The sequence below is a fragment of the Manacus vitellinus genome, unplaced genomic scaffold (genome assembly GCF_001715985.3).
Source record: "Manacus vitellinus isolate BGI_N305 unplaced genomic scaffold, ASM171598v3 scaffold_2_pilon, whole genome shotgun sequence".
NCBI classification, from domain to species: domain Eukaryota; kingdom Metazoa; phylum Chordata; class Aves; order Passeriformes; family Pipridae; genus Manacus; species Manacus vitellinus.
In genome coordinates this window covers 37963409-37973953 of record NW_021940208.1, presented here as the reverse complement: position 1 = coordinate 37973953, position 10545 = coordinate 37963409, and the positions used below count along the sequence as shown (strand labels likewise).

Genomic DNA, 10545 nt, shown 5'->3' with positions numbered 1-10545 from the left:
GCCCGCGGGCTGGAGCCGGCCCCAAGCGCTGCGCCTCTCGTGAGCCGTGTAATTAGAGCCTGGTGGTGTCAGGGTGGTAATTACGCAGATCGAGTGTGAGGGGAATGGGAATCACAAGTAGAGGCTTTGTTGGGCTTGAAAGGGGCTAATTCAGCCAAAACCCGTGTGTTTGAAACGTGCTGATTCTGGGAGTTTTGGTTCATAGCGAGGAAGGCGACGTATTTTTGAAGCTGCATTGCTGGTGAAGCAAGAACACGGAACCAAGCATTGCAGAAAACTGCATTAACTATGTAATTGTTGATGTATAGGAGAACACCTGACGGGGAAGATGTCTTTGTATTGAAATGTCTTCCTTTAACACAGTTCAGATTTGTAGGTGGACTTGTAACATGCAAATCTTTGCAGAAGAGGTGAGTAACATTCACTCACGGTAGTGTTTTTACATTGTCCTTCATTGTCCAGCATTGTAAGAAACCATTGCTTGTGTCCCTTCCTTCCACCTAGGAGGTGAGCCGAGATTCAGTGTTGCCCAAGACTGCTTAGCCATCACACAACCCTCATTGAGTTCATTTCCTCTAGCCATATGAAGAGGAGACATGACCTAAATAACCATCTTGAAGTTTCCTAAAGCTCTGATACAAAATTGGGAGCAAATCTCAAGGAAGCCAGGGGAGGTTTAGATTAGACATCATGAAATATGTCTTCACCAAAAGGGTTGTCAAGCACTGGAAGAGGCTGCCCAGGGAAGTGGTTGAGTCACCATCCTGGAAGTATTGAAAAGATGTGTAGGTGTGGCACTTAGGGACATGGTTTAGTGGGGACTTGGCAATGCTAGGTTAACAGATTTGATGATCTTAGAGGTCTTTTCTATATGATTCTGTGATTCTAAGTACGTAAGTTTCTTGTCTACCCACTAATAATAGCTATTAGTCACTACTCAGTTCTTGAGTATCAGCTTTATGCAGAGCAGTAGCCTTATCAGCCACTGTTGCCTTCCCCATGCTTTTTTGCTGGCTCAGATTTCTTGTGCAAATAAAAACAGACATTATTTTTCTGTTCAGGGCATAAGTCAACTTTGAAATCATCCAGCCTGTCACACTTCTCTCTCTTTTGTTTATAATCTGGAAATTTTCTTCTGCATATGCACAGGGCAACAGCACTGTTGTTTGTTAGTCTTTCAAGCACTCTTGCAGTGCAAGTAATACCTCCCAGTCTTATAAGAAGGACTGGAAAGGAAGATAGAGCACAGCACAAAGCGTTGACTTCCAGATGATGTAACTTTCATAAGTACAGCTCCCAGTGTACTACTTTGCCACCAGATAGTACTTAATCTAAAACTTTTGTTGGTATCTCCTCCATCCATTTGGAAGAAGAAATGGAAAAATGTTGAGAGTAAAAATCATCTGGCTCTAATTCTGCCGTGTGTCATTAGAGTGAGTAATAAAATCCAGTTTTCACTGCTACAGGTAGCTGTAATATTTATTTCCAGAGGTAGAAGAGTTGAGTTTCTATATGTTTAGCCTTAGACAAAATGGGCTAAGGTTGTTATCACTAGTAATGGTACTAGCCTTAATTCTTAGAAGTGCATTGTTCATCCAGTAAGATTGCAAAGTGATTTAAAAGATGAATTAGGAGCATATGTAATATGGACTTTATTGACATCAGTAACATACAACGAAAAAAAAGCCAAGAAGAAGTTTATAATAAGAGTAGTGCTGGATGATGCAATGAGGTGAGAAGGTTCAGTTAGATATTATAAAATAAATTTGCACTGAAAGAGTGGTTAATCATTGCAGTAAGTTGCCCAGGGAGGTGTAGTCACCATCTCTGGTTGTGTTCAAGAGACGTCTTCAAGATGTGTCACTTGGGTTTATGGTTTAGGAGTGATTATGGTGGTACTGGGCTAATGGTTAGACTAGATGATCTTGAAGGTCTCTTCCAACTTTGATGATTCTGTGGAATACTCAAAAGAGATTCAGAATGGAGGAATCACTTTTTTTCTTTGAACTAAGCAGGTCATTTAGTGAACCAGCAAAAAAAATGGGAAATGGATATCTGATGTTTTCAGTTGTCAGTACAGGAATATGACAGTATGGTCTGGATATTGCATAATTTAAAAAATCTTGATGCAGACATCAGTTTGGAGATGCACCAGGAGACACATTTGAAGAGACACTAGAGCATGTAACATCATGACATAGGATCTGAAGAGTCACCATGGAAATGCTTTACCTCAGTTGTGAGTACAAGTAGTTGCAAATTTTCAAATACCATCTACTGTTTGTGCCACCTGTGCAAATGCTCCATGCAGACACTTGTTTCAGAACTGAGTTCCCAAAGAGAGAAGAAAGCTTAGGACTGAGCATAGTGTCTTAGCATGAGTACAAAAGCTGTTCCAGGCAGTTCAGATGAATTGAGCATAGGCAGGAACAGTGTTATTACATCTGGTCCCCAAGAAAATGGGACAGAAGATTGATTGGCTCTTTCTTTACTGGACTGCTGTAAGCCTGATTTCCATCCAGCAGTATGGGTAGAAAGCAGCTTAAACTTGTGTGTGCTTCAACTACCATGCTCACAGCCAGTGTGAGAAACCCCCTTTTTTCCAGGCATTACCTGGACAGGTGGATCTATTAAAGGATAGAAATGCATTTAACCGTGTTGTATTTGTTGCTCTATTTTAAGTGCACTAACATATAATTCCACTAATACTGTAGCTTCACAAAGAGGTGTTGGCAGGTAAAATGTATGTTGATGAACACGCTGTCTCATGGTGTTCATGCTGGTCTGCTTGTCTTCTGCAAAGATGATTTGAACACCTTAGTCATTAAATTATTTAACCTAATTTTGGGGGTTTTCAAACACAAATTATTCTGCTCCCAATATTTGCATTACTAATAAATTGTCAATGAGCTCCATTCAGTATCCCAGCAGTAGCTGATGAGTTTCATCAACCCAGAACTTCATCAGCACTTTACAAAGCACATTGAAGACTTGATGGTTCCATTCATTTTTTTAAGGCTTTGATAAAATTTGTCTAACACCAAACCCAAACACGATGATGTGCCCATGAAACCTGTTATTCCTGGACCAGAGAAATTATATGCCTTAAATCTTCTACAGGATGATACTTACACAGTGTCCTATAGTAAGAATTTCTGAATCAGTATAGTTACTAATAGGCTGCCAATGCAGAGAACAAAGAAGCAGGAAGTCCATAAATCCCATCTGCTCTTTTCTGATAATAAGCCTGTTGCTTTATACTGCAATAGCTGCAGGCTGGACCTGCCTTTCAGGCAAGCCAGTAAAGAATTAATTGCAGTAATCCAGTCTGGGTTATACAAAGGATGTGTAACAATAAGGTGAGAGGATGGACAGTAAACTCCAAGTCTGGTGAGATTATTTTAAAGTGCAGTTTCAGTCTGAAAAATCACTGTGAAAGTAGTTTTATAAAAAGAGAGCCACTACCATGCCAGCAGAAGTCATCTAATCGAGTATTCTGCTTCTAGCAAAGGCTGATAGTAGCTTTGTAAAGAAAACATCTCAGAAACAAGAAGAATATTGAGGTATTTTCTTCATCTTTCAGAAGCTGTCAAATCAGGACATCTGGATCATTTTCGATAGCCACTGATGTGTAATAATATTCCATTTGCTGAGTCCCATTTTTAAACCATTTAAACATTAGGGCTCTACAACACCCTGTGGCAATTAAAGCTGCAATTTAATAATGTTATAAAAACTGCTTCTTGTTATCTACTTAAAATCTGCTGCCTAGTAATTTAATTGGGTGCCCCTTATTCTGGCTTTTTGAGAAAGACAGAATGATTAATCATTCCCTATTCAGCTTCTCTTTGTCATTCATGACTATATAAAACTCAGTTACTTTTCTTCCCAGCTGACAAGCCCTAATTTATACAGCCTTGCCCCCACAGAAGTCAGGCTGAACCTCCCATTGTTTCCTGTCTCCATAATGAAAACTGAATTTTCTAACCCATTGTTTTCTTTCTATTCTTACTCCATGTTTTCTTATGTCATGATAGTTTAGGGAAAGACTGTGAAAAAATTCTTTTAAATCCAGGTGTACCCAGTTAAAGAAATTGGCTTAACAGAAAGCATATTGGCTTTTTCAGAAACACTCATATATTCATGAGCATGCTTGATTTAAAAAATCAGTGTGGACTCTAATATATCATACATATCCAGATGCCTCTGTATGCTGTTATTTATTATAATTGGTAGAAAATTGGCTTGATAAAAAATCAGAATAACTGAAATGTAGTTCACCAGACCAGTTTTCACGTATTTTTCAAGTCTGATGTCCCAGCTGATGCTTCCAATTTGTTGGGCACCAAGCCTGCTTTGAATGGTAGGGTAAATGGTTGTGAGTAGTTCAACGATGTCCCATTTGGGCTTTGTAGAGTTTTTGCATAGATACTACCTAGAGCTAGCAATTCGTTATTGTTAAATTTATACATTTGCTTTGAAGCATTTGAGCAATTAAACATTTTCTTGGAGTTACAGCATGGATTTTTCATACTCAATGTCTCTTGCAAACATTTTGACTTCCTAGCTGTTGCTAATTTCATGCTAATTGACTTTCTCTTTTTTATACTGTTTCCTTTTCTGAACTACCATGATTCCTTATGGCTTTTTCCTTATTTAATTAATATTAAATTGAAGTACATTGTAGTCACTATTAGAATGGTTTTTCTATAGAATCAAATCCAAAATTGCATCATTATGGTGAGCCCCAGTTGTTCCAGAAAATCAGCGTTTGTGGTATCAAAGGTACTGTCTGTGCATTAAGTTTAGGGTCTGCTAGTTTGTAAATCCATCTAGACAGAATTATACATGACAGCTCTAATTCAATGGATTGTTATTTTATTTTAACTAATCAGTTCTGTATCAAATCACTCTGAGTTTCAAATGCTTTAGACCGTCTCCTTCCCTTGCCTCACTTCTCCTCCTCTCCTCTTCCCTTCCCTCCTTTTTAAACAGTCCTAGTGATCTCTGCATTAAAACCTAGAAATCAGAATTCTCAAAGCATGTGCCCTCCTCTGACTGGGTATCTGGGATGTCTCTCGCTAGAGTGAAAGAGGCAGAAAAAATACTGCTCATTCCCAGCTTTCCTTCTTCAGCTTTCCACCGATGTCATTCCTGTAAAAATTAGTGTGCTTGTTCCCGTAGAGAGTTTTGCTGTGAGAAAACTGCTGTTTTGCTACAAAAGGCTTTACTGTTACTTTTATGCGTGTTACTTTGGTAAATGGATAAAATCAATGTTCAGTTTTAAAAACAGATAAAAACAGTGTTCAAATACATTATCAGTCATATACTTCCCAAATATTGTTTAAATATTTGTCTCTTTGAAATTAGAATGCTACAAATATGGTTAGCTGGATTCTCATTCTTAATTCCAAGATTTGAATTACATACAGAGATAATATAATTCAAAGTTCCATGGGTAAAAATTCCCTCAAGCAACCAGAAAATATGAAGACAGACCAATGTTTTCTGGAATATTCGTCTTACAGCCAAGTTTGACTATTAATTTCAATGGCACCACTATTTACAGCAACACTAATACTTTTAAAATTCCTTATTTGGCTTATTTTCATAATGCTTTCATCTTTTTCTGAATATTTTCTCACTTTTCTGCTTCTTTTAGTATTTGAACATGTGGAAAAATATCTTGAATGCTAGAAAAAGTTTGCCTTTTCATTCCAGAAATTATGATGTCTTTTTTTTTTCCTGAGTAGGTAGTTTTAAAATGTTGGCTGCCTATTATTTTGACTGCAATAGCTGTCTAAGTTCCCTAAACAGATGTCTGATGATTGCACAGCAATACCAAGACTCAGACAAGTGCTTTTGGCGTGATTATATTCAGATATTGATTTTAACAGGACAAAACCAGTCATTTTTAAGTCTTGGCACAGGCTACAAGACTGTAGTTGTCAGTTTATAACTGACACAGTTATAAAAACCCCACAAAAGATAGTACATTTTTAAACAGCTTGCTTGGAAAGGGAGGTGAAATCTAAATTTTTCTTGGGTCACTTACACAGGTGCAGCAGTACCACCCAGAGGCCACTGCTGTGCTGGGCACTGCTCAAGCAGAAGATAGTTGCTGTCCAAAAGAGCTCAGAGACTGGAAAGACAAAGATACTAAGGCTTAAAAGAGCTCATCATATGAAAACACTTCTAGTACTCTTGTATTAAACCTCCCACAATTCCACTCCCTCACCATCCTACTCCAGACAAATCTGATTGACAACTCCTCTAATGTTGCTAGAAAGGGACATGGCATTAACAGAAATAAACAGAAATTCATTCACACTGCTTTTAATTATTAGTTAGACCACTAGGATGAGATGGTGAGATTCCAGGATTTGGTCTTTGCTCCCAGGACTATATGTTTTCTATTCGGCAGTCATGCATGAGGTATTAAGAGGCATATAGTGAATGTGCAGGCATTGTGGCTATCCTGTGGAACATGGGCCATAAGGATCCACCCTGCACAGGTGAGGGTGCAAAAACATTATGGAAGCATCTTGTTTATTCCTCTCAAGGGCCTATTCCACTGTGTTATGCAATTTGGTTAGGTACATTGAGGGAGAAATTGAACTTGGCACTCCCGCTTTCTGGGCCAAGTTCATCTGTTCAGATGGAGAACACCATCTCCATGGTTTTAAAAGCTGGTAGTTACCAAGATTTTTGAGGAGGTCTGATTTTAGCAGTGTGCCAAACACATTTTGAAAATATCTACAGGTTCTTCTCCCTGAAATGCAAGAAATGTTTGTAAATCCTAGTTTTACTGATGCCAGAGATTAGAGCTGAGTTGCTCAGACCAGGCAAAGCAGAAAACAGGGGAGGAGGCCTTTGAAATCATCAGTTCAACTCATTTCTTTTTCTATTTAGCAGCTAAACGAAGCTGTTTGGTCAACAATTTCAGACTTTGGCACATGAAACCAACCTAAGTATTAAATCTCTTTCTCTTTATCGAATGAAGGATATTTCTGCTGTTACACTGCTGTGAAGAAAAATGAGGTGTTTTGGTGCAGCAGAAGGAAGAAAAGGATGCTACATTTCTCCCTCATAGTCTGACATCAACTAGACTGGAAGCTAAAACCACGTCCTGGTGTAACAGAGTAGTTATAATGAGCAATATACAAGTATGATTAGAAAGCAAAACTAAGGAAGAAAGCAGATACTTTTCACTGTAAACAACAGGATTTGTACAAACAACAGGATTCTGTTAAACTATCAAGGAAGGCAAGCAGAGTAGCAGAGTTCTGACCTGGTATGTTCCGAGTAAATAAACTGAACACATTAAGCTATCCCAACACTACATTCATCCCTATACGAAAGAGAAGGGAATAGAGGTGACCCACTGAATAAATGCAAGGCCCCTTTGGTGTTGTCTAGTTTTTTACAAGCCTAGCTAAGGAGGCTCTATGAAGTAATGGAAAGCATGTTTTGTCAAACTCACAGGAATTTTTGTTTCAAGAGGAAGAGGATGAGAGGACAATGTTACAGACATTTGTCACCCTGTGTCGAGCACTGCTACGTAGAGATGCACAGGCTGAGCGTTCTGTAAGAACCTACACAGGATACAACAGAATATATCAACACAGCAAAACTGTTCTTATGACATTTCTTGTTCCTGTAAATATCAGTAGCTTCGAAACGGTCTACACACATAAATGCATCGATATGCATTATATGCATTATTTCACTCCTTTCCTCTTATTGTGTGGTTCCCCCACTGTAGAGCTATGCCCCCAACTTTGTAAAATAATGTATCCATTACACACTGAAAAAATGAGCCTGATGAATCACAAAACTCCACATAATTTAGTGCATCATCTCTCAATACAGCTTTTCAGTCTAATCTGAGGCATTATTGAAGATAACACGTTCATTAAAACAGCTGCCAGCAAACTGTTCATTTGGATTGTTTCATGGAAGCACTAGTCAAAGGGAAATGAAACACCACATGCTAATGATATGCAAAAAGGACAAAAAACATTTAAGTTTTGATACATTGATATTGAGATGTTAATATGATTTTTCTTAATGAGTACTGCTATGCCAGCTTTTATATGGTAAATCACAAACCTGGTGTTTCTTTTCAGGAAACTTATACAACATATAATAAAATAACAAAAAAAAAAACCACATGGCAAAATTGCCAGGGCTGTTCAGCACAGATGACTAAATGAGAACAGAATTATTATTTATTGTTTCTTATTGCTACTTCTCTGTGAGTAAGCATTTAAGTAGCAGATATTTTGATCCAGAGCTTGCTCCTGGTCTCTAGTGGAGTGAACTAAAATCTCTCATCCCCTTAAACTCTAAGAAGTCCTAGATTCAATTATGCTGGCTCAAATGAACGTGTAACATCTTCCATTGTAACCAGGCTTTAGCAATAACTGTTGGTCTCCGAACAGGACCAAATGTGTGACATTAAAATTCTGCCACTACTTTTCTCACCCTCTTGTGCAAGTCTCATTTTTTCCTGACGAAGCACAGAGTAACAATAAGTATAGTTTAACTAGGATATGTCATCAGCAAGAGACACACACCAGAAAAAATATATATATAATTACAGATTTATTAGAGCTACTGCCATTAATTCATAAGAAATTTTAATAAAATTAACAAAACAAAATGTCTACTGTTTCATGGCTCCTTTGCATGTCAGTCTGAAGATCCTTTAAGCCAGACAAGACAGATTACATCATTATTCAGCTGCAGGCCCAATGGTTTAAATTACACAGACATCCATCCATGCCTCCTTTCTCCACTATGAAATGTGCAGTCAAGGTGAGAGAGCTTGACTGGGACAGCCATTCACTAGTCTAATATTTATCTATGGCTTGACATTTCACATGCTTCTAAGCTCTTGCTCAGGTCCAGCAGCCTCCAAACGCTCTAACTCTGTCATGGCCATATCCAAGAAGTCCTTTTAAGCTGAGGCGTAAGGAAGAAAAAACTGTTCTGGATAATCATAATCTAAAATGTCTCATGTCAAAGACTAGTAGTCAACCCCTTGTATGTCCAGTAAACTACTCAACTATTGAATATTTTAGGCAACTTATTATAACAAAGCATGAATTCCTCTTTCAGTTTCTATACTTTACACACATACACTGTCCAAAAGGGAAAAAAATGCTTTCACTGTAGTCTTGAAAGAGTTTATCTGACCTAATGTAGATGTGTAGAATTCTGAACTGTTCATTCCAGATTCCTTTGCAAACCACGGCAAATAAGACATACATTCAAAGCATGGTTAACACCACAGTAAAATAGACATTTGCAATCTGACCGATTGAATTGCTTCCTAAAAAAGTCTGCTCCTCTGTGTGAGACAGAATAGATCAAGTAACTCAGAAATAGATGTCTACATTGTATATAAATTTAGGCAAGAGGAATCCATCCAAAGTGTTTAGGTAGTTTAATAAAGTAGGAAAGATAAATACAACAACATAATATCGTGCAAAGTATGTATTTCATTATTTCATGGCAACTATTAAGTGTGCACCTCTTAAAAAATGGTAATACAATAGTAACAGTATTATAAACATGGAGTGGGATAATTCTACTTAAAACCCTCTAACTATATTTGCCTAGAATCCTTCTTCAGTAATAGAGATGCATTTTCCAAAGATGATTTGTTCTGTCTCAAAATTACCATTTAGGTTACTTGGAAAGAACCTTCCTCTGGAGATTGATGTCTCTCCTCAAAGGTACAGCATGAACCCCCTTCCCTCTGTATGAAAACACTAGTTTAAACCAAATAGTTGACCTCCAAATGGCTAATTTTTGATGAGATGAATCCCATTCATGCTGTATTAAGCTAACAGATCTTTATATTGGAGGAGATGTGTTTTACACAAAAGAGAATACAGCCCCTTCATAACAAGTGTGTAGGTATGTTCTGACATTCAGAAAATTTCAATAAATTATCATTGGTTTTACATACACTTTTAACAGTTTCACAGATCTGATGAAAATACTGAACAATGTCTCGTTTTGCTTCCTGCAATGTATGTATGAAAGGGCATCTAAATTCCCACTAAATTAATTCCTTTGATAACCATGCAGTAGGACTTCATTTAGAAAATTTTTTCCTAGCAATACAAATGAATAATTTTACACAGTGCTTTGAATTAACAGGCCAATACACTGAATTAAACAATAGTGGAACTTCTTTATCTTGAGTTCTGTATGTCAGAATTAGTAGATCCATTTTTCTGCAAGAGAGAAAATATTGGTCAGAAATGCCAAGCAAAGAAGTATACTCTAATTTTTTTTTCTTTTTTAGAATATCTACTGAAGTCTGACTGTCCTATCTTGTAATTTGATTAATAAGGACATGTCAGTTTATAATGCTTAATATACAGAATCCTGGTATGTCTTTTTACCGTTTTGTAACTATTACAATGTCTTATTAATTTTCTAATCTGATTAATTGCAAAATTCTTCCTGTCAAATTTTGCAATGGCATAACACAAAGTATTCTAATCAAACAAATTTTTAATGTAATTT

At 37.3% G+C, this 10545-nt stretch overlaps 1 protein-coding gene across 4 annotated transcripts in view; it reads right to left on the bottom strand.

Annotated features, from left to right (window-relative positions):
- Positions 1-8590: 8590 nt before the first annotated feature.
- SCEL (sciellin) overlaps positions 8591-10545 on the bottom strand; it is a 48037-nt gene continuing 46082 nt past the window's right edge. For all 4 annotated transcript variants that reach the window (XM_029960984.1, XM_018071040.2, XM_029960983.1 and 1 more), the window contains one exon: positions 8591-10250. In XM_029960984.1, coding sequence (XP_029816844.1) covers positions 10209-10250 — 42 coding nt within the window. In that variant the 3' untranslated portion in view covers positions 8591-10208. The remainder of the gene's footprint in view (positions 10251-10545) is intronic.